Here is a 26,158-nt window from a genome sequence, read left to right as displayed (position 1 = left end):
AATATCGTTATCGTTTCTATAGTAACGACTTACACAGGGACATACATGTGAACGGACTGAAACAGATTTTAAAATGTGTGGAATCAACAAATAAATGAGTGAACGAACAAACAAACAAATGAACGGACAAATGAACAAATAAACAAACAAAAGAACAAACAGCAAATCAATAAATGAACAGACAAACAATAAATAAATAACAAACTCATAAATAAAGGAACAAATAAAATAAAATAAAATAAAATAGCAAACAAGCAAGTAAAGAAAGAAAGAAAGAGGCAAAAACAAAGAACAAACAAATATAATTAATTAAACTAATAAAATTAATTTAATTAGATAATGAACAAATGGACAGGCAAACAAAGCAACAAATACATAAACAAACAAACAAAAAAAAAACAAATGAACAAACACACAAATAGACTAATTAACAGACAAACAACAAATAAATAGCCAGCAAATAAAAAAAAGACCAAACAAGCAAGTAAAGAAAGAAACATTCAAACAAACAAACAAACAAAGAACAAACAAATCTAATTAACTAAAATAATTAAATTAATTTCATTTAATGAAGAAATTGACAACCAAACAAACAAGCAAATACATAAACAAGTGAACAAAAAAACAAATGAACAAACAAATAAATAAATAAATGAACAGACAAACAACAAATAAATAACAAACACTTTTTTTAAAAAAAAACCTAAAAACCAAACAAGCAAGTAATAAATAAACAAATCTCATTAGTTAATGAACAAATGGACAACCAAACAAACAAACAAACAAATAAAAAAAATTAAAAGAAACCAAAAATAAATCAATTACTAATATTAATAAAATAATAAACATATGAATGAATAAATCAATGAAAGAATGAATAAATAAACCAACAAAGAAAAGGTCACTAATTGATGGTTGTGTGTTTCCCGTAGTTTTCTGTAAGGAAGTGTTTATTTAACATTTACGGAAGGAGTCTCCAGTGTCACAGGTAAAGCTGTAACTTTACCTGCATTTTTCCCCGATACCTTCAGGACAGAGGAGTTTATGTGACAACAGGAGCGACACGTAGCTATAAACTGATAAAAGGATGACGTGTCGTCCTTTAATAAATAAATAAATAAATAAATAAATAAATGCAATCAACTGAGATAAATGTAAGATTAATAATAAATGTAAGACACTCTGGATAAGGGTGTCTGTCAAAATGCCAAAAATAAATTGCCATAATCATGGAAAAATTTGGTGTGGTATAAGAGGAATAAAACACTTCAAGACATAAGACATGCTGTTACTAGAATCATGCCACACCACTGCTGATTATTTTCCTGTAACAGCACACCACCAAGTGGTTTATTCCTTTTGTACTGCATTTCCTTCAAAGTTGTTACCGGTCATTATATCCGCCATAGTGAATTCCTCTTCTCTTCTATTCTACGCACCTTTAGGGCAGATGTCAGTACAGGGGACACACATCCTGACGTGGTTCTGCTCCACCTCCATCTTGTTACTCGGACAGGCTCGAACACAGGAGCTGTGATCCACCACAAAGTTATCTGGAGGAGAATTAAAGCCCATTACACAACTCAGTAGTAATAGAGCACACATAGAGGAGTGTACATACTGAGTCAGACGCAGTGCACGCATATACACACACAAATAATCAAACAAATGAATGAATAAACAGACAATCAAAGAAACATACAAACTAATAAATAAATAAACAGAAATAAATCCACCACATAAAAAAACAAATACAGCAGAAACACGGTTTATAATCACAGTGAACAGCGCTGCAGGTTTATAAACACAATGAACAGCACTATAACAGGTTTATAAACACAATGAACAGCGCTGCAGGTTTATAAACACAATGAACAGCACTATAACAGGTTTATAAACACAATGAACAGCGCTGCAGGTTTATAAACACAATGAACAGCGCTGCAGGTTTATAAACACAATGAACAGCGCTGCAGGTTTATAAACACAGTGAACAGCACTATAACAGGTTTATAAACACAATGAACAGCGCTGCAGGTTTATAAACACAGTGAACAGCGCTGCAGGTTTATAAACACAGTGAACAGCACTATAACAGGTTTATAAACACAATGAACAGCGCTGCAGGTTTATAAACACAGTGAACAGCACTATAACAGGTTTATAAACACAATGAACAGCGCTGCAGGTTTATAAACACAATGAACAGCGCTGCAGGTTTATAAACACAGTGAACAGCACTATAACAGGTTTATAAACACAATGAACAGCGCTGCAGGTTTATAAACACAGTGAACAGCGCTGCAGGTTTATAAACACAGTGAACAGCACTATAACAGGTTTATAAACACAGTGAACAGCGCTGCAGGTTTATAAACACAATGAACAGCACTATAACAGGTTTATAAACACAATGAACAGCGCTGCAGGTTTATAAACACAGTGAACAGCGCTGCAGGTTTATAAACACAGTGAACAGCACTATAACAGGTTTATAAACACAGTGAACAGCGCTGCAGGTTTATAAACACAATGAACAGCGCTGCAGGTTTATAAACACAGTGAACAGCGCTGCAGGTTTATAAACACAATGAACAGCACTATAACAGGTTTATAAACACAATGAACAGCGCTGCAGGTTTATAAACACAGTGAACAGCGCTGCAGGTTTATAAACACAGTGAACAGCACTATAACAGGTTTGTAAACACAGTGAACAGCGCTGCAGGTTTATAAACACAATGAACAGCACTATAACAGGTTTATAAACACAATAAACAGCGCTGCAGGTTTATAAACACAATGAACAGCGCTGCAGGTTTATAAACACAGTGAACAGCACTATAACAGGTTTATAAACACAATGAACAGCGCTGCAGGTTTATAAACACAATGAACAGCGCTGCATTTTTATAAACACAATGAACAGCGCTGCAGGTTTATAAACACAGTGAACAGCGCTGCACGTTTATAAACACAGTGAACAGCACTATAACAGGTTTATAAACACAATGAACAGCGCTGCAGGTTTATAAACACAGTGAACAGCTCTGCAGGTTTATAAACACAATGAACAGCACTGCACGTTTATAAACACAGTGAACAGCTCTGCAGGTTTATAAACACAATGAACAGTGCTGCAGGTTTATAAACACAGTGAACATCACTATAACAGGTTTATAAACACAGTGAACAGCGCTGCAGGTTTATAAACACAATGAACAGCGCTGCAGGTTTATAAACACAATGAACAGTGCTGCAGGTTTATAAACACAGTGAACATCACTATAACAGGTTTATAAACACAGTGAACAGCGCTGCAGGTTTATAAACACAATGAACAGCGCTGCAGGTTTATAAACACAATGAACAGTGCTGCAGGTTTATAAACACAGTGAACATCACTATAACAGGTTTATAAACACAGTGAACAGCGCTGCAGGTTTATAAACACAATGAACAGCGCTGCAGGTTTATAAACACAGTGAACAGTTCTGCAGGTTTATAAACACAGTGAACAGCACTATAACAGGTTTATAAACACAGTGAACAGCGCTGCAGGTTTATAAACACAGTGAACAGTGCTGCAGGTTTATAAACACAATGAACAGCGCTGCAGGTTTATAAACACAATGAACAGCGCTGCAGGTTTATAAACACAGTGAACAGCGCTGCAGGTTTACAAACACAGTGAACAGCGCTGCAGGTTTATAAACACAATGAACAGCGCTGCAGGTTTATAAACACAGTGAACAGTGCTGCAGGTTTATAAACACAGTGAACAGCGCTGCAGGTTTATAAACACAATGAACAGCGCTGCAGGTTTATAAACACAGTGAACAGTGCTGCAAGTTTACAAACACAGTGAACAGCACTGCAGGTTTATAAACACAATGAACAGCGCTGCAGGTTTATAAACACAGTGAACAGCGCTGCAGGTTTATAAACACAATGAACAGCACTGCAGGTTTATAAACACAATGAACAGCACTGCAGGTTTATAAACACAATGAACAGCACTATAACAGGTTTATAAACACAATGAACAGCGCTGCAGGTTTATAAACACAATGAACAGCGCTGCAGGTTTATAAACACAATGAACAGCACTATAACAGGTTTATAAACACAATGAACAGCACTATAACAGGTTTATAAACACAGTGAACAGTGCTGCAGGTTTATAAACACAATGAACAGCACTATAACAGGTTTATAAACACAATGAACAGCGCTGCAGGTTTATAAACACAATGAACAGCGCTGCAGGTTTATAAACACAGTGAACAGCACTATAACAGGTTTATAAACACAATGAACAGCGCTGCAGGTTTATAAACACAGTGAACAGAGCTGCAGGTTTATAAACACAGTGAACAGAGCTGCAGGTTTATAAACACAGTGAACAGTGCTGCAGGTTTATAAATGCAATGAACAGCGCTGCAGGTTTATAAACACAATGAACAGCACTGCAGGTTTATAAACACAGTGAACAGAGCTGCAGGTTTATAAACACAGTGAACAGAGCTGCAGGTTTATAAACACAGTGAACAGTGCTGCAGGTTTATAAATACAATGAACAGCGCTGCAGGTTTATAAACACAATGAACAGAGCTGCAGGTTTATAAACACAGTGAACAGAGCTGCAGGTTTATAAACACAGTGAACAGCGCTGCAGGTTTATAAACACAGTGAACAGCGCTGCAGGTTTATAAACACAGTGAACAGAGCTGCAGGTTTATAAACACAGTGAACAGAGCTGCAGGTTTATAAACACAGTGAACAGCGCTGCAGGTTTATAAACACAATGAACAGCGCTGCAGGTTTATAAACACAGTGAACAGCGCTGCAGGTTTATAAACACAATGAACAGCGCTGCAGGTTTATAAACACAGTGAACAGCGCTGCAGGTTTATAAACACAATGAACAGCGCTGCAGGTTTATAAACACAATGAACAGCGCTGCAGGTTTATAAACACAGTGAACAGCGCTGCAGGTTTATAAACACAATGAACAGCGCTGCAGGTTTATAAACACAATGAACAGCGCTGCAGGTTTATAAACACAATGAACAGCGCTGCAGGTTTATAAACACAATGAACAGCTCTGCAGGTTTATAAACACAGTGAACAGCACTGCAAGTTTATAAACACAGTGAACAGCGCTATAACAGGTTTATAAACACAATGAACAGCGCTGCAGGTTTATAAACACAATGAACAGCGCTGCAGGTTTATAAACACATTGAACAGTGCTGCAGGTTTATAAACACAGTGAACAGTGCTATAACAGGTTTATAAACACAGTGAACAGCGCTGCAGGTTTATAAACACAGTGAACAGCGCTGCAGGTTTATAAACACAGTGAACAGCACTATAACAGGTTTATAAACACAATGAACAGCGCTGCAGGTTTATAAACACAATGAACAGCGCTGCAGGTTTATAAACACAATGAACAGCGCTGCAGGTTTATAAACACAGTGAACAGCGCTGCAGGTTTATAAACACAATGAACAGCACTGCAGGTTTATAAACACAATGAACAGCACTGCAGGTTTATAAACACAATGAACAGTGCTGCAGGTTTATAAACACAATGAACAGCGTTGCAGGTTTATAAACACAATGAACAGCACTATAACAGGTTTATAAACACAGTGAACAGCGCTGCAGGTTTATAAACACAATGAACAGCACTGCAGGTTTATAAACACAATGAACAGCGCTGCAGGTTTATAAACACAATGAACAGCACTATAACAGGTTTATAAACACAGTGAACAGCGCTGCAGGTTTATAAACACAGTGAACAGTGCTGCAGGTTTATAAACACAATGAACAGCGCTGCAGATTTATAAACACAATGAACAGCGCTGCAGGTTTATAAACACAATGAACAGCGCTGCAGGTTTATAAACACAATGAACAGCGCTGCAGGTTTATAAACACAGTGATCAGCGCTGCAGGTTTATAAACACAATGAACAGCACTGCAGGTTTATAAACACAGTGAACAGCGCTGCAGGTTTATAAACACAGTGAACAGCGCTGCAGGTTTATAAACACAGTGAACAGCGCTGCAGGTTTATAAACACAGTGAACAGCACTATAACAGGTTTATAAACACAGTGAACAGCACTATAACAGGTTTATAAACACAGTGAACAGCACTATAACAGGTTTATAAACACAGTGAACAGTGCTGCAGGTTTATAAACACAGTGAACAGCACTATAACAGGTTTATAAACACAGTGAACAGCACTATAACAGGTTTATAAACACAGTGAACAGCACTATAACAGGTTTATAAACACAGTGAACAGCACTATAACAGGTTTATAAACACAGTGAACAGCACATAACAGGTTTATAAACAGACAAAACCGATGACACTCACATGGACATTTCTTGATGCAGAACACTCCGTACGTGTATTTGGCATTGGGATTGTGCTCCAGTTGGAAACTCGTGGAGTTGTAGATGAAGGGTTGGGGACACTGCGTCACACAAGCGCCGCTGTCATTAAAGTTGGTACAGGCCTGGAAAATAAGTTTGTTATTGCACAATATAGTCAAACACTGCTCTGATTAAAACTCCTAATCCAAAAATACATATTTCTTTCTTTATTCTGTGTGTAAAGACTTTAAATTAACAAACACATAAATGCATCACATTTAATAGTTTTAATTCATTTGTAGTATTATATATAGATATATAGATGTTCCTTATCAAACATTCAAAAATGTGTTTTCGTTTGTTTGTTTACTTGTCAAGTTATTGCACTATCTATAGAGAGTTCTAAAACAAACAAAGTGTTTAATTAATTTATTTATTTACTCCATCAATAAAGATTTGGAGAGAAAAAAAACAACAACAAACAACTAATATTCCCCTCATATTTAGTAAGTATTTTATTTTATTTTAAACCCAAATATTTTATTTATTAGTTTATTTATAAAAATTCTAGGAAAACCTACTAAACTAAATTAAACTAAATAAATTATTTTCCCCCCGTTTATTTCCACCACCTATGAAAAATTGTATTAAACAAACACCGTTATAATAATAAATTAATCGATGCATGTGTTTGTTTGTTTGTTAGTTAGGGCTACACTATCTATACCGTCTATGAACATTTTTATTACAGAGACAAAACAAACAAACAAGCCAATAAATAAATAAGGAAAGAAAGAAAGAAATAATGTTTGTTTGCTTGCTTGTTTGTTCATTTGGTTAATAAATAAATAAATAAATAAATAATGTTTGTTCGCTTGCTTTGTTTGTTCACTTGTTTAATAAATTAAGGCACGGCTCTGCTGTTGTAGCATGGCGGCGTTACTTCAGTATGAACATCAATGCTGTATGACAACGTATTATAGAGCAAGAGAAAGAGGACGTACGAAGCAGTCGGTGTGTTTGGGTCCGGAACAGCCTCCAGCGCACTCGCGGTGACAGCAGTCACTGACGTAGGGACTGAAACAGCGACTGTCACACTGATCAGCACACACCGTCTTCGTTACTGACACCCACACACACACACACACACACACACACACACACACACAAATACGTTTATTACAGAGACAGATATTCTACAGCTATTCCTGTCAGATCATTTATAGTAACATTTTGCTTAAGCTACAGTACGTCAGATACCAACCATGAGGAGGTTATTCAGACATTAAAGGTGAAATTGTTGTTGTTTGTTTGTTTCCTGATTAACGTACAATATATGTAGAACATGATAAAAAGATTCAACAACAGATTAAAGATTGTCTTAGAGAAAGTGTACTAAATGGTTTTTTGGGGAAAACCGACTTGTTTGTGTTTCTACTCTACGGGCCAGTGTAGATCCTGAAGGTGGAGCTTCAAGAACATGGGTGGGAATCATTCGAATAAATATTGAGCCCACCTAACCGTTAGACACCTAATCTTGTAAGAAGACTCATCTTACAGTACCTAACGTACCGTGTAAGTCGACATATATGGTATACAGACACATTTAGATTTGCTCCACCATGAAGAACATAAAGAAGAAAAAAAAAAAGTTCTGACGCTCTTTGCTGTACGCTGGAAATTCCCTGCAATTACTGTAACTGTTTAACTATAGTGTGTCAGCCACATCAATATGTTTGTGGATCTGGAACCTTCTCTCAACCTGTACTTGGCAAGTCCCTCTGTAATTATCGCCCACGCTGCGATCTGCACCTCCAATAGAGTTATCAGTGGAACAGAGACTCTGATTAGAAAAGCTGCAGGAGTCAGGAGGAGTCAACATGTAGGAGGAGAAGGCAGCGAGGGACGCGCGGAACCTGTCGTGATTTTTCAAAAGAACTGCCTAGCGATCAAGCGTTCTGCTCCGCAGTCTCCATTCACTGTCTATTATCCTGCACAGGAGTTCATGATGAATGTCGCTGACATAACCTGTTTGTATTTTTCCCCTCAATGTAGCACTTACTCAAGAGTTTTACCAAATAAAAGTTTACTCTGGCGCTAACACTAACAAACACTGGGATAGAGCGTGGCGTGGCTGTCAAAAACGTTCTTAGCCTTCAGTTAAGTCCAAACATCCGGGGAAAGAGTCAGGGTCGTTGCTTGTATTCAGAGTTGGGTTAACTCGCAGGTACTTAAATTTAAATACGATTCAAATTATGCAAATGACCTGTTCATGAATCCAAGGTTGCCAGATTTTGTTTCTAAGTGTTATAGGGATAGAAAATGCAGACTGAAGTTGGAAGTACTTCTTTTTTTTTTCCTTTGCTCTTAAATATAATACAATAAGACATAACATAAAAGCAAGAGACTATTAATTAATGGAGCATAAAATGAAAAAATGACTCATCGCTAATCTAATTTGCTTCGACTTCAACAAAATGGCTTACAGAATAGCACTTGATCCAGCACATCATCCTATTGTATTTCTTTTTGTTTTTTTGTTTATTTTTTTTATATATCGCACTCCAACACAACTTGCTGGAAGCCGTGAGATTTCTAAAACTGGCTCATGAGATCATAATCATTGCAAGATATCATCTATTTGATCTATTTTGAGTTCATTTATAAGATATCGATGAATTTGTTGTTGTTGTTGTTGTTGTTAAATAAAATGTTAGATACGCTTCATTTTGAATCACTTCATAACTTTCAAGCACCCATATTATGGTTTTGAAACCTGCCTAATTTTGTTTTAAAGGTCCTGTACAATAGATTTCGATGATCCGAGGTCAAAAAACACTTTAACGTGTTCATCATTTTAAACTGCAGCTTAATCCCCCCCCCCCCCCCCCCCAGTGTCACAAATGACTCGTTAAATGATTCGTTCTAAAGGATTCCTTCTAAACTCCTCCTTTCAGAGAGCATACTCTGCTCTGATTGGTCAGATGAGTAGGTGATGAAGACCAGACGCGGGGTTGTTTTTTTGTTTCAAACCTACACGCGTTTGTACAGGAAGTAAAGTCTGGAATCACTAACGACTCGTTTCAGCCGTTCAGAATCGGTTCCTTCTTATGGGAGTCGATAACTCCATTAGTCGTGCGCTTTGATTTTTACAACTTTGCAGACGTTTTTACCTTCAAAAACAGCTACGTGCATGACACATGACCTGCAAGGTAATATTTGAAAAACCATAATAGGTGCACTTTAAAAATTGATCTTCAAGGTATCCGATTTTTGATTTATTTTTAAAGCGCACGTTTTGGTTGACTTGAAAAGAATAACGCTACATAATTCATTAATAGAGTCGTTTTAATTTATGACTTTGTGTGTGTTTTTTTTTTTAAAGCATTCGGGGATCGCTTCCACTTCCCTCTGGAACGTATCTACAAGATTCCACGCGTAAACACTTCGACGAGTACTCACGGATTTGGCACTGATCGTCATGAGGACCCCAACATCGTCCGTTACAGTTTCGATGGCAGCGTCTACCTGTGGAGAAAAGAAGAAGAAGAAAAAAACAACATGAAAGGAATACATCATGACGGGGGTGTTTTTAACGTTTGTGGAAGGAGTCTCCAGTGTCAATGCTACGGTCACGTCACTGAGGAAACCGCAATGCGTACAAAACATTACAGCTTTACCTCTGACTGTTACAGAAAACGGAGAAATTTGTTTTGATAATGTGTAAAGTAAGCATGCTGATAGTTTCTAATAGGCATTTCTAGCCCCCAGTCAATGCCCTGTGTGTGTGTGTGTGTGTACCCCTGACAAAACAGAGTCTGTTCAAAATAATTACTCTTCACTAAAGACCTACTTTAAAAGTGCTTCATAATTACTAGGCAGTCGATTACATACAAATGGCAGCGTAATTAGCGGAGAAAATCGCTGAAATTAATTTAGTGTGAAAACGGTGTCAAGTACCATTTAACACCTACTGTATACGCATGGCTTATTAAAACTGTAACTGTAAATATTACACAGGAAGTGCTGGATATCATTCCTTCCACTAATGAGCGGAGCCTTTCGTCCATTCTATACCAAGTTCTCTGCGTTAGCTTTGTGCACTCGCCATGATCTCTGCTACTTCCTTCCGAGCGCTATTCTTCTTCGTACCATATACTGAAGATGGTTTTCTTCCATTTATTTATTTATTTTGTAAAAAGTGAATACATTCCAGCTAGGAACTAAAAGCTGTGAGTCAGGGAACTGAACGCACGCACGATAGGACTGGTCCGAGGAATCGTTCGAGCCGGCCATACCTAATTTGCATAGAATACGTACATATAAAAAATTGATCTTATCGCTTGCTAGCATGAACTAGCCAGATTTGTAGATCCTGTTTCTGTACATGAGGAACCGTTGAGGACATTGTCACAAAGAGAGGTCGCATTATTACAGCTACAAATGGATCCGGCTCCGTTTTTCTTGACTCGAAGAAGTTTCACATTTTGGGCTCATGAATCCGAATGTCAATCATAATGAACCAGTTGTGGCTCCATACAGATACGAGGCGTACGCGCTCAAAATGTACTCACATGAACTGCTGCTGTTGTTGGACGGCACCACCAGAAGCTCAGCGCGAGGGTTCCTCATGATGTCCTGCCAGTGTATGGTGTCCGTGTGGCACAGGAAGTTGTTCTGATCCACATACACGCCACCGTTCAGGATCTCTGCCAGGACATATATATATATATATATATATATATATATATATATATATATATATATATATACATATTTTAAACCAAATATAGCAATGGATGAGAATTCATGACTCAGCAGCATCTCCGCAAGAAGATTAGACAGTGAAGATGTCATTAGCAGAATTTCGGAAGATGTTTCTTCACGACATGTACCTGTACGTATTCCAACAAATGATGAATAACAATGTCAATTTTTTCCAAATTTGGCCTCGTAATTGTCCGAACGTATGACTTACTGGTAGGTAGGAACAACTAGCCAGTGCTAGCATAGGATGTGGAAATAATCATATCTTTTTCTAGCGCATTTGTTAATCTTAAGATGGTATAATGTACAGTAACTGAATTATGATTATGTCCAAATAGTACTTTAGTCTCTAATAAAGAGTTAGAAGAGGAGCTCAAAATTCACTAATTTGGGACATGACATGACGAATTTGCATACACCTTGTAATGGCAGTGAGCGAAACTAATATTTATGCACAAAAAGGTTTGTTTGTATCATATCAACAACTTATTAGGAAATTCAGGAACAGCGCTTTGGCTTGGCTGCTGGAGACTCATTAACATTTAAGTACAAGTCAAGGCTGAATTATTTAAAACTGAATTAATGAACTCAACACCATGCATATGAATGTGTTCTCACTAAAGCACAGAAATGAGAGAAAGAGGAAACTTTTATTTTTTACTTAAAGGCAAGACCGTTTCAGTTACTTTATATATGAGTGTAATAAACACTGTGCTGAGATCGATGGATGAATGGATGGATCGCTCAAATCAACGAATTGATGGGAGGATAGATAATGGGTAGATAGATGGATTAGAAGATTGATGGATCCATGGGATCAGAAGATTGGATGCACATGATGATGGATGGATTGATGGATGGATGGATGGATGGATGGATGGAACAGTCAAGCGATCGATCGATGGAAGGATGGATGATGTGTGGATAGATGGACAGGAGGATTAAAGCTTGGTGGGAGGATGGACAGCTGGATTGATCGTATGAAAGGTGGATAGATGGATGGAAGTATGTACTATATGTATGTACAGTGTCCTCCACTAATATTGGCACCCTTGGTAAATATGAGCAAAGAAGGCTGTCAAAAATTGTCTTTATTGTTTAACCTTTTGATCTTTTGTCTAAATAAATTCGCAAAAATACCCTCATGGATATCAAACAACTGCAAACAAGAACACAGGTTCATCCAAAAAAATATCTGTTAAATATAGGTGTTTTTTAGTCAATACTTTGTGCAACCTCCCTTTGCCAAGATAACAGCTCTGAGTCTTCTCCTATAATGGCTGATTGGAGAATACATGGCGAGGGATCTGAGACCGTTCCTCCATACAGAATCTCTCCAGATCCTTCACATTTCAAGGTCCACGCTGGTAGACTCTCCTCTTCAGTTCACCCCACAGGTTTTCTATGGGGTTCAGGTCAGGGGACTGGGATGGTCATGGCAGGACCTTGATATTGTGGTCAACAAACCATTTTTGTGTTGATTTTGATGTATGTTTTGGATCATTGTCCTGCTGGAAGATCCAACCACGGTCCATTTTAAAGCGTTCTGGCAAGAGCAGTCAGGTTTTCATTTAATATCTGTTGATATTTGATAGAGCCACTCGAACCATCCTTTTCACAGTGCGTCCTCTTACAGGTTGATTCATAACATTTCCACTTGACTGGAACTTCTTAATTATTGCCCTGATGATGGAAATGGGCATTTTCAATGCTTGTGCTATTTTCTTATAGCCACGCCCCATTTTGTGAAGCTCAACAACCTTTTGCTGCAAATCACAACTATATTCCTTGGTCTTACCTATTGATTTGAATGACTAAGGGAATTTGGATTGTGTTACCTCATATTTATACCCCTGTGAAACAGGAAGTCATGGTTGAACAATTTCCTGTTCCTACTCACCCAGGTGTACTAAAAAAAAATTAAAATATGAATGGGAATATACTTCATATGAATTCATAGATGTTTGATACTTGACGTAAACGTAACATATAACATAATAATAACAACATAACTGGTTTATTTTAGACGCTGTTGGCCATGTAGATTGTTCTGACCATTGTTTTATATTATGAGTTCATGTCACAGTACACTGTGATGGATTGGCACCCCTTACAGGGTGTACCCCGCCTTGTGCCTGATGCTCCCTGGGACAGACTCCAGGTTCCCCGTGATCCAGTAGGATAAGCGGTATAGAAAATGGATAGTTGGATGTTACAGTACATAATACTACAAAATCAAAGAAGTCATATAGCGTCATTTAAAAGGAGGCTTCTTACCTCATATTCCGTATTATTTTGTAGAAAGTCATTTATTTTCAGTATAAATTAAAGTGCGCATTGTAGGTGGCATGGAGGTAATGTACCAATTCATTTTCCCCTAGCTTACCTTCAAGAAACCAATGAAGAAGAACCGGCATAGCCCCATATGCTTTTTGGGCCTAATGTCCCATGTGTCGGTGTGCTTTGAGGAAATAAATGGTTGTCTTTCAGTCATTCATTTGACAGCTCGTTTATGGGGATATTGCACACTTTATGGAATTTGCTCGAGCTCATCGATCATGCTGACAGCAAAAGCTGCTCTTCAGGCTTTTTTTTTTTTTTTCTTCCAAAAGACAACAAGTATCACGGACACCAGAAACAAGCAGGTCTTAGGCAAAAAGTCTCAGGTTCACCTACTCGTCTATAAATGTGCAGGTTGATATAGGAGACTCCTGTATACGTACTTCCTATAGCCCTTGTTTTCTTCGTTGTTGCTACAGTTCACCTCTGACCAACCACTATATTTCATTGTTTTTCATCTGATTTTGTCTTGCTAGCGCCAGTTACTGAGTGTAAACACCCCCGTTTGTTTGGGAAGCGTAACTAATCTCATGTAGCAGCTTTTCCACCTTGTTTCCTACTGTAGGTTCTGTATTTCCTTTGTATTCCTTATAGCTCCTAGTTTCCAACTTCTTCTGGTTCTCGTATTTCTTGTGTGTTTCAGCTTGTTAGCTTCAGCTTGTCATTTTGGATTGTGACAATGGATTTTCTCCTCGCCACGAGTTTGGACCTAATCCATCGGAAATACCTGTATAGATTGACTCAATAAGAACATCTTGGTGGGCTCCTCAAGGCTTCTTTGGATAGTTAAGGATTCTACCCTAATAGTGGACCCTAGTAGTGGACAGTGTTCCACCATGTTGGCACCCTGGTGCGGATTTCTTCCATATAGCTATATTTTCACACGAGTGCGAGAAATTCCAATGAAAGTTGGGAAAGTTGGAAATGATGGCTGATTCGGAGGCAATTCATACAAATCCATACAAACTGCATTACTATATTTAAAGTTCTCCAGGTACTCCAGAGCTTAAAATGTTCTATTAGAACTACCAATTTATGTGGCAATAGTTCTCCAGCAAGGATGTGAGCTGAATTTGAAACTATTGGGTTTGCATGGATGAAGTAACTTAAAAAAAATTGTTCTTCATTAAACCAAAGGCATCTATATCAACTTTTGGTCCATTTTGATAACAGTCTCAAATAGATATGAGGTGTTATATATATATATATATATATATATATATATATATATATATATATATATATATATATATATTGATATAATCCTACTGTACATTCTGTATTAGCCAATGAACTACAAGGACAGCATTCCCATTCACCAGTCACAACAATTCATATACATTTATCATGAAATCTGATCGAACGATTACACAGGAACGTAGAAAAAGTTGGCGATGTTGAAAGTAAAGAGGCAGAAACACAGGAACCACGGGAACGAGTACCGGTGAGGTTGTTGAGGCCGAGTTGGCGCAGACCGAAGTATCCGTCTCTCCTGTAGTTGAGGAAGATGGCCAGAGCGTAACGGCCTTCGTACAGTTTAGCACCGCGGATGATGCGCAGGTTCTCCAGAGGCAGATAGTCGAAATGGTTCAGAGCCACCAGGACGTAACCAGTCACCTCGCGGATCGACTGCGAAAACACAACAGGAACACTGAATACAGGAAATGCAGGAGACATCAAGTGAACATTTATGGAAGGAGTCTCCAGTGTCAGGGAATGATTGTTGATAGCTGCCATGTACGTGATAACAGGAACTTGTTTTGCGGATGTACATCCGCAACACTAAATGTAACTAGAAACAGACAAAAAGTATGATGTGTTGCTCTTTAATTAATCCAGAAAAATTACAATCGTAATAATACACTTTAGTTATTAGTGTTAACACCACCACGTCATTGATTATTTTCATATAACGTGTCCTAATTATATGCGTTTGCATATACGGACAGTGTCCATTTACACCTCATTTCAAATTGACGGTCACGAAAACCAGAAGTGAAAAGCAAAAAAAAAAGAATTCGCTGTTATAACTACATGCATGCGCTCACTTTTCACAAAGAAAAGTTGAACACAAAAAAGTTCCATGCCATAACTACCGACGCGAAACTTTTGTCAGCGAGAATAGGCAAGGACTACAATTCCCTGACACGGCGCACAATGCATGAGGAAATTCGAACGCCGCAGGCTGTAATTAGTCAGATTATACCTTACAGCTCCTGTAATTATCAAGTAAGAGGTTGGGTCGTGTCAAATTCGAGCGGGTTCTGCATGAAAATAACCTCGTTGGATATAGCTTGTCTGCATAACAATAAAAAATAAAAAAAAAAATTAAAAACGGGTCACACTATTCATGTTCATAACAATCCTGAACAAATGAGTTGCATAAACCTCAACAGATCTGAGACGCTGTATTACAAAAATGAAAGAAAAAAAATTGTACCATGGTATCCATTTGTTCTGCAGTGATTCAGTATGAACTTTACGTCCATTAAACCCCTTAAAATCTTTAAGCTTAAAAATTTAACCTGAAGCATGATTCGATATGTTACTATTATTATTATTATTATTATTATTATTATTATTATTATTATTATTGTTACTTATGGAGAATTTTATGTAATTATGTGGCTGAGGAATCACTCTGGACACTCTGATTTTACCTGCATGATTTACCAATATTCTAAAAAAGAAAATGAATTTATTTATTTTTTTAAAAGAAAAGAAAAAAGAAAGCATTTCTGCTATTTCAGGTTTAATGAGAAAAGGTGAGGGTGTAATCATATAACCAGTCTTGCAGTCGGGTCATTTTTACAAATTACACGTGGCTGATTTCCGCTGTTTCTCTTTATCATTTGCTATAACAATCAAACAATACGATATTATTACCCAGCTTTTTTTAAATTTTATTTATTTTGCTAGTCCAAAGAAATCAAAAGAATTATTCGACCCGAGTCAATCTCTGGATGCTCTTAAGCTAATCGACATTTTTTTTTTTGCTACCTATCCACAGAAATCAGCTTATCGTTCGTGTTACATATCTGACCGTGAGCTTCGTATAAAGACTCGCTAATTACAGCCGCACGGAGAAGCGGCTCTTATAAAATTCATCGTGTTGCGACTGGATTCAAAACGAATCTCAAATGACTCTTTAAGTAAAGCAAGATGAGAGCGTCTTTTTGCTGCGAGGAGGAGGGGTGGAATGGGGGGGGGGCGACTAGCGAAGGGACATTAGAGGGTATTTTATGATGAAAGCCACTTTGATTTTGAAACAGCCAGCGTTATCAAAAGCGTGTATATTCATAAAAATCACAAAAAAAAAAAAAAGTTAAAAATAAAAAGGTTCAAGGAAGTTTGCGTAAAGTCTTGGAGGGGTAAAAATTCAGCGAGCTACTTGGAAAATAAAGTGAGAAAATACACGCGTTTCATAGTTACTGTACTGTATGATTAATCTCTAATCAAACGTACTAGACTTTCACGACAGTTCACAATTATGGAGGTCAAAAGATGCACTATTGAACGCCGCTGCTGGTTTTAAAATAACTGGTTCTTTCCAGTTATGTGGCTTATATGGAATTATACTGTATAAGCCACACCCATGTCTAATGTTTATACAAATATAAATTATTCTTGAAAAACTTTACTTAAAGGTAGTGTTTACAGATTTTATAGAGCTACATAACTCCGGGGTCAGGGGTTTCCTCCCCCAGTCCAAAGACATGCATGGTAGGCTGATTGGTATGTCCAAAGTGTCCATAGTGTGTGAATGTATATGTGATTGTGCCCTGCAATGGATTGGCCTTGTGCCCAATGCTCCCTGGGATAGGCTCCAGGTTCCCCGTGACCCTGTAGGATAAGCGGTGTAGAAAACGGATGGATGGATGGATTACGTTTCTGTTTAACTCAGTTTAACTCAGGAGTCACGCTCCTGTTTTGTCATCAGTGCCTCTGTGTAGCTCTGACCATCTCATGGGCTCATGACAGGAATATAAACAACACTTCTCAAACAGCAGTCTGTGTTTCAGTCTCGGCGAAATCCTCAAGGACAGCCAAAGTGGGTCATGCTCCGTTAAAGATGGCCGACCACGTCTACGGCTCTTTGATTCGAATCCCCTTTGTATCTTTGTAAGTACTCCGCTTTAGAAACTTCTTAAAATGTCATTATTTTAACACTGGGAGAGAGGACAAGATTAATTAACTGGGCAACCTACTGGTCAAGCTTAGCTCAGTCTGATCTAATCATGTTCATCAAATATTTCGCAAATGATTTAGACAAAAAGCTATTGGCAGTCATTCCCTCATCAGCCTCTGTTGAAGTTAATACGACAAAAAAAAAAAAAAAAACCTGCAACTTGTCATGTTGGTGAGAAACCAAGAATTTCCAGTTTCAGAAAACGTACAGCTTTACCTTTGACCGTGACAAAGAATTGCCACTGAAGACTACTTCCTGACAGAAACCTTGACCATATCAACATCTACACTTTTTCCTTTGTGTCTTTAATTCCACTTATTATTAGACTTGGATTATGTGGAGCATCCACCACTCAAGTTCTGTTAGAAGCTGTTACTATAGAAATGATAACATACAGTACATATTAGAACCAGCGCACTGATATTAACTAGTGATTTTCCCACTGTCACATTAGAGAATTCCTCATTCAGGAAGTTGAGTGTTTGGGTTTAGAGCTTTAGGATTAATCATTCATTTTTAATTTGAGAAAGTTCAGGGTTTAGATGTTAGGAGTTAGGGTGATCCTCAGGAAGTTGCAGGCCTTCCAAGGTTGGAGTAATTCGCCTTTAAGCAGTTTGTTTGTTGAGCATTTAGCATCAGAGTGACTCATCTTGAGAAAGTTGGGGTTGTGATTAGTTAGGTTTAGGGTTCAGGATTTGGGGTTAAGGTTAAAGGTCAATGTTGGTGTGAATCACATTGAAAAAGTGCAGGCTGTGGTTTGTTAGGTTTACGGTTCAGGATTTGAGGTTAAGGTTAAAGCTTAATGTCGGTGTGCTTCACCTTGAGAAAGTTCAGGTTGTGGTTCCGCTTGATGCTGGTGATCTCCAGGTTTCCCATCACCACCTCACAGTTCTCGTAGAACTTGCGCAGGGTATAGTACTGCTGGTCCAGATCTGACAGGGTGCTGAGCTTGTTATCGGTGCCCTCACACACTGCAAAACACAGAAAGATTTTGTTCAATATGTAGAATGATTTCCATACAAGGCAACGCCGAGACACTGACTCAGAGCAGTCATTTGCCTTCACTGTTTGGAGCCATTTGATTTTAACTCTAACCGAGAGAAAAAGATTGGTGATGGAAGAACTGTTTACAGCTGGACGTTCCACACCATTAAATGTAACTATAACGGAATAAAAGTATATGTTGTTCTTTGTGTTCTTCGTGGCTTCATGGTTAGCACATTTGCCTTGCACGTCTTATGTTGGGAGTTGGGAGGAATCCTGCCTCCACGCTGTGTGCCCGGAGTTTGCATGTTCTCCCCATGCTTCAATCGCTTCCTCCAAAGGCATGCGTTGTAGGCTGATTGACATTTCCAAATTGTGTATGACTGGGTGTATGTGTATACTGTATTTGTGCGATTGTGTCCTGCAATGGGTTGGCACCGCATACAGGGTGTCCCCCACCTCGTGCCCAGAGTTCCTTGGGATTTCCTCTAGACTCCCTTGTGTAGGATAAACGGTACAAAAAATGGATGGATAGATGTTTTGGTATAAGAGGAATAAAACACTTGAGGACATACTGTTATAGAAAAATTATGTATTATTCCTTACATATAACACATTCATCAAAAATATTTTGGCCTGAGGCCTTCACAATCTCTATAATTCATCTCTGCTTGACGTGACGTTTAATTAAACACACTCCTTTCCACGCACCACACATCTTCCTCCGGCTGGCCAGAACCATCTGCTCGATCAGTTGGCCTACAGCAGAAAGCCAGAGAGTGTGTGAATATGTGCGCATGTGTCAAGATCAATTTCATCTCGGCACCAACACACTTTACGCTGTTATGTAGAGAGCGAGAGACAAATCCCATCTGAACACCACACACTTACATACAGCATACCGTTTCCCATGCGCCAATTGGCAGCCGTCTTTGCTGCATCCCATCGTCATGTCTATCGGCCTGCACCACAGCCTTGTCTTACCAAGAACCACTATTCACAACAATGGAGAGGAAAATTAATTATGAGTAGGTGCCAACGTACTCTAACTTTCGTAAGGCCAAAAATGGAAAATCAGCATCATGATAATGGGAATAAAGGAGGAAATAGAGACCAGTATGGTACGTGACTTCCTTCAAAAGAGCTCTTCTCTCTTCAGACCCCAAACACCGTTGACACAAACCAGGTTATGTATACAGTATCAGTTACACCACCTGGATCCATGATCCATGTCTCTCATCACGTACCCCAAGTCCCCTGGGATCCCCCATTACCCTGTGTAGGATAAGCGGTACAGAAAATGGATGGAAGGATGGATCCATAAATTATCCCAAAGTTCAAGGCCTGGCTTTTTAATTACAATTTAACTTGGACATATTTCTCTATGAAACAGGAAGTCAGAGTGACAGCATGCTGAAGTGCTTGAAGTTGAAGTGTGGAGAACATTAACAGTAGTCTTTTGCTTAGTCTTAGCGATGGATGGAGGAGCTCTGACGGTGTTTAAAGATGGAATCGTGTTCTCGATCAGTCTGAGGACATGACATACAGTATTCCAGCATTGAAGAGCCTCAAGTTGGTAAAATGGCTTCGAAAAATTCCTGCAACCTCATGCAAAATGCCATATTTTTTCTCAACTGATTGAGGCGTGGAAAAAGGGAATAGTGTACAGGAAAGCGCACAGCCAAAAACACACCGATGAACAATGTTTACTGATAACAAGCTACAGTACTACTGTAGAGTCAGACCAACCTTCAGGGGTGGGGCATTTACCTTCTCGATTGCATTTGATTGGAAAATCATGAAGATTTAAATATAGATCACCTAGTGGTCAGAAATAGGAACTGCAAGAAGCACTAATAGAGGCTTATTGGGGCAGAAATCCTGCTGCCCCATACATGCTGTATGAACATTTTCAGTATAGAAGAAGGAAAGGGCAGGACAGTTAATGCCATGGTTGCCAGGGTGGTGGTTTTTACAACAAATTGGTATAGTTTACAAAAAATTTAAGTGTTTCAAGTCTACAAAGACTTGGCGTCATCTCAGAATACCTCTGGTAAACAGAGAGAAAAAAAAACAGACACTTAGTCCAGTTATAATATGACGTGGATACACTTAGCCCTACTAGCCTATTTTATACCAGCTGTAAAAGTTCAGCGTAATACACAGTTTCCAGGATGTTTTGGATTAAAGACCTTGTTCAGCTGTGTGTGTGTGTGTGTGTGTGTCTTTGTTCTTGAGCCTTGTGAAAGAAACCATCTTCATGAATCAATGGCTTCCACAACCTTGATGCAAACAAATGGGTCCACGATGGCTTTAATCATACAAATGCACCTCTACTTCTGATTGCATGAAATCAATAATAATTATCTTCAATGGTCGGAAGAGAGACATAAATAAGAAGACACAGTGACATTTATGGAACATCACACAACAACCAAACTATATTCGTATTAACAGCAGAGGTCACAGCAAGTTTTCAAGGATTTGAAGAAAACAAAATCGAAATTATTCCAGTGTTCATGGCTAATTATGAGGTCGAAGAAGCATGGGGAGGATTAAATTGAGCAAATAATCCACCGCTAAGCTCTTTCATTGCCGTTTTTTTTTTTTTTCTTTGCCGGGTGTACAAAATATGGAAAGGTATGGAGAGATTACTTACTTACTAAGAAGTAGACTAGCATTAATAGTATTAATAAAAACAAATACACACATTTAAGAGGAAATGTTGTCTTGGATGGGTCTAGCAAATATAGCCACTCATTGTATTTTTTATGGAGGTGTGTATATGTGTGTGTGTGTGTGTGTGTGTGTGTGTGTGTGAGTCTGTTGGCACAGATCGACTACACCGTCCCATGCGACAGCCTCGGAAATGAACCCCGCCAACTGCAATGAAGTGTAGTATTCAGCACGTAAATAAAATTTCTACATCAACTACAATTATTTTTTTTTAAAACATACGCTAATCCATGCACTGTAAAAGCAGAACCACTACACAACTCTGCCGTTTCTTTTAAATAAACAATAACAGTAATGTCGAATTATACTTACAGTGGTTTGCATAACTATTCAAAGCAAGTCCAAGGCAAAGTTCTGGAAAAGTCATGGCATCACTATTTAATCCATTAATTAAAAATGGAAAGATTATGGCACTACCGTGAAACACTTATAAAACACAGCTCCCCCCTAAGGCAGGGAGAACATATTACATATTCCATACATGTGGAACCTATACGGGAAGATCTGGATCCCAGTGGGGGAAAGAAAAAAAATATTACCTTCTCCCATTGTGAATAAAAAAAAAATAATAATAATAAATTTTAAAAAAACAGAGACACAATGAGTACAAGAATGTTTTTTGAAGGCAAGTTCAACACATTTTCATCTCTTTTTCCAAAACGATTCCCCACTGATAATTTACCACATGATGGAATCGCTGAAATGATGTGCTCAGGCTTGCTTCTTGTCTCATTTAGGGGTATTAAATGGCTCCTGAGTTATAAAAGCTCAAGAAAAATAAAAGTCAAGGCTAAGTGCTCCCAGATTATTAATCAGCTGAAACACAACTGTTTAGCAGTTTAGAAAATAAATCAAATAAGTCGTGGCAATGAAACCCGCGGAAAAGAACGCGATATGCAAACGCCTTACTGACAGTGTAGTAGTTTTGACAAGGTCATTACAAGCGCTACAATCAGCTTAGCATAATTCAGCACACGTAACGTTAAATTAAATTTGTTTGAGGCATGCTGTCGAATCCCAATCGTCCATTCGCTGAAAACCTTTCGCAGGAAGAGAGCACAACCAGAGAGCGCTAAAGGCCAAGCTAAAGACGCGTTTTTACTCTCACAGTTACAGCCTTGCGATGTTTAGTATTTCATATTGAGACAACTCAGCACGTTGGTCGAAAATGTTTGTTAAATAATAGTGCTGTGATTACAGTCATTTGATAAGATTTATCAGCTGGATTTAACGCATTTATGTGTATTCATGCAGTACAAATACGCAGATACGCGTGGCATTTATCCGATTCCCAAAGAAAAACATGTCTGCTAAAAGCAAAACAAGTTATCATGGACGTCTTGGATGAGAGAATGTTAAGTACCAAAAGTAGCTACAAGTTAACTGACCTTCACGCTCGTGCTATTAAATATCACGGTGCGTTCAAGGCCCGCTGCACTTCTGAATATAATTTTGGCCCTGACTCTGAATGTATAATCACGGAATTAAATCCGCGAGGACCGGTCCACAGTTTTACAACATGTACTTCGCCGTTTTATATAAATGAGCAATTTCAGCTAATAGCAGCTCATCAAAGCGGTGTGATTAGCCCGAGTTCATTCATCCTTTCAACCTTTCAGAACCGATCTAACATGAAAGTCTGAATAACCTCGGGCTAATCACGACTCTTTATTACCATTTGAATTAAATATATTGGTGTCAGAACCATTGGGGGGGGTTAGGGGGTTAGGGTTAGGGGTGGAAGAAATAAAAGAAAGAACTTGTCAGAGAACACAGTATTCAGTTGTACACTCACGCCAGTCACAAGTTGTTGAACACTCTGGTAATATTTCGGTTAAACTTCAAGAAATACTGATACAGACTGGGAAAAGTGCAAACAACAAAACATACAAATGTCATATCATGTTCTGAGAGTGCACAAATATATTTAAACATATGTTTAATTCGGATTTAATAACCAATGGCGGGGAAAAAGTGCAATAAAATGTACCGAATAATAAATAAAAATAATAAAAACGAAAAATAAATCCACTTACAAACTTTTGACTGACGATGTATATCAATTTCAGAGACTTTTACAAAGATTTATGGGAGAGACTTTTTTTTAGACTTTTGAGACTTTTTTTATATATATATATAAGAATATGATCTTTTCCTTATTTAATTGGCAATAGTTCCTAAATGGTAATAAAATGTAAATGAATTCAAGTTGAATATCAAATTTATCAAAACATTTATTTGTTGGAAAAAAATGTATTGTCCTTATTCACTTGTCAATGACGGGTTAACGTTAATTAACGTTAAATAACATTTGTTTCGGGGGTTTTTTAACCAAAAATCCATTTGACCTCATTTTGATGAGGAATTTTATCTGTTATAAATAATATATTGTTACGTGATAAGTGAAGTCCTGTTTTTGTGTTGTTAACTGTTAAATTGTTCTATCAATTTTGCAACATTTTACAAAGAATGAAGGATTTTGGTGGAACATTCGTTTCATTTTCTTTTCCTTATTGGAAACAGTTGGTGAAGTGTTTTGTTTTGTTTTTTTAAATGTTGCTAAAAAAATGTTAAAATAAAATTGCTAATATTGGGTCAACTTTAATAAAACTTTAATTAAAAAAAAAATAATTCTATTTTCTTTAGAAATACCATAAAGTATTATTAGATTTTCCTACAGTTCTGGACGCTAGGTGAGCGAAACATGCTAGCACACAGCTGAATCTCCACATCTGGGATCCGAGCGGTTTAGGAAAGAAAGAGACACAGACGTTCATCTCGTACGGGACCAGTGCGGCTTAAAGCTGTGGCGGGTTCCGAGAGCTTATTTTAGAGCTTACTTGCTTAAAAACAGCGCTAAACAATACAAAATCTACAGCAATTACAAAACAGCATTTTTGTCGTACTTTCAACAGGAAGTTGCATCATACAAATTTCCTGAGGATCACAAAAGAAGAAAAGGATGTTCTGTCATTCCTTTGTCTTTCATTTTCAGTTGATGCACCGTTACATGCAAAAGTTTGCACCCCCTTGATTTCTGGGCGTAAAAAAAAAAAACACACGAAACAATCGTATAACTATAACGTGTCGTAAAGTTTATCAACAAAACCATGCTCCATGTTCATTTATGTGTCTTCTTACAACAGGGATTAAATACTGTAGCAGTTGAGTCCAGTTCTGCGTTCTTTATTAGCACGCTAAAAAGTTTGCATCCCCACTGACCTGCGGTAGTTAATTTATGTAAATGTTCCTCATTACAGAGTCAAATGACTGTAACCAGTTAAGATGTTTTTTAAAGCGGTTCGCGCGGCCGGTCAAGAGTCAGGAATTAGGAAAAGGCTTTCACAAGAACAGAAAATGATTGACCTTTGACAGCGCTAGAAAAGGCAATACATGGTGTGACAGATTAAAATGTTAATGGAGGAAACATGGACACAAAAAACGAACTGGGACCAATTTGAGCTAGGTACGGCCTAGCTCGCATTAAATGCCTTATCTTTTTCAAATAAGGATGTGCAAACTGCATGGCTCCTTGACTCCGGCATACTTCATGCCGAGACGATGTCCGGCTAGCTTCCATGACCAAAATGACGTAATTGCGAAGAGAATACACTTCGAAAATGATCATGCTACGTCTCCAAGCCTGTGATTGGTCGTTACAAACCCATTCATTAAAGGCCTCATATCAGTTTCACCATTCTCTATAGTTTTAAACACGTACTGCGAACGGTACGTCTTATTTCTTTTTTTTCCTTATCTGTTTGTAAATAGAGACAAAATAAGTAGTTCTTCTTCTTCTTTGTTATGTTCTGTCATAAAAACAAAGAGTTTGTACTAATCGCATTGATTCAATGAACAAAATGCCTTCCACATATTCAACAGCTTCTGGAATTGCACTTGATCCAACACATCCTGTTATTTCACATTTTCCTCTTCTTTTTTGTAATACCATGCACCACCAATTGATTGAGTGAATGAAATCACAAGATATCATTACGTGTACATAGGACGTAGGCTCTTTCGGTCGCGGTTTTGATGTTCAATGGTTTTGTTCATTCGATGCGCTCACATGGAAAGAAAAAAAATGCCCACAGTTTGAAGGATAAGCTGACCGAGCACTCATCTGCTACACTTACATCATACTTTAATGAAATTCTTAATTTTATCAGTAAAAAAATCAAGTCTTTGGGTTTAGCAATGTCTATAAAAAATTTGAATAGTAATTTTTTAATTACTATTCCATTGTTACTATTTTTTGTGCATTTACAACCAAAAGATAAATGTCAGCATAACATATCATGCAACATAAAATGCCATATTCTGATTATGATGTGCTGTGCGTTGACACTGAATCACTCCAGTGAGAACTGTGATTGAGTAAAGAATGAAATTTCCCTATGCTTGTTCACACAGGAGAACAGAACTATTTTTGTGCCTCATGAACTCCAAATGCTCCGTTCCTTTGAGCTTATCGCTCCCGGAGAGCCGTCACGACACACAATGCAAGCGTCAAGAACCATGAAGAAACGACCCAAACCATGGCCCAGTCTGTCCATTAAACATCCAGGAAAAAAAGACGTAATGGAGGATTTGTCCGAGTGTGCCTCAACGTGACGTGTTTTGTGTGCCTGGACAGTTCAATGAGCCGTCGTATCTGGAGAATGGTTTCAAATGCGACAAAGTCAGTCCTCTTTAAAAATGAATCAAATAACCATGCTGTCTTGGGGCCTTCCAGTCTTTTG

The 26,158-nt window shown here is 38.0% G+C and overlaps 1 protein-coding gene across 1 annotated transcript in view; it reads right to left on the bottom strand.

The window, feature by feature from the left end:
* Positions 1–19,632, bottom strand: part of LOC128602367 (receptor tyrosine-protein kinase erbB-4-like) — a 42,185-nt gene extending 22,553 nt beyond the window's left edge. The window contains exons 1-8 of the mRNA XM_053616126.1: positions 19,583–19,632; positions 18,516–18,786; positions 14,950–15,136; positions 10,975–11,109; positions 9,863–9,928; positions 7,405–7,523; positions 6,402–6,543; positions 1,440–1,553 (exon numbers count right to left, since the gene is read on the bottom strand). Of these exons, the coding sequence (XP_053472101.1) occupies positions 1,440–1,553; positions 6,402–6,543; positions 7,405–7,523; positions 9,863–9,928; positions 10,975–11,109; positions 14,950–15,136; positions 18,516–18,786; positions 19,583–19,632 (1,084 nt within the window). The remainder of the gene's footprint in view (positions 1–1,439; positions 1,554–6,401; positions 6,544–7,404; positions 7,524–9,862; positions 9,929–10,974; positions 11,110–14,949; positions 15,137–18,515; positions 18,787–19,582) is intronic.
* Between the last annotated feature and the right edge of the window lie 6,526 nt (positions 19,633–26,158).

This window comes from Ictalurus furcatus, chromosome 26 (genome assembly GCF_023375685.1).
Source record: "Ictalurus furcatus strain D&B chromosome 26, Billie_1.0, whole genome shotgun sequence".
Lineage (NCBI taxonomy): Eukaryota > Metazoa > Chordata > Actinopteri > Siluriformes > Ictaluridae > Ictalurus > Ictalurus furcatus.
Note: the sequence above shows the minus strand (reverse complement) of the source record. Positions and strands in the feature narration are given on the sequence as shown.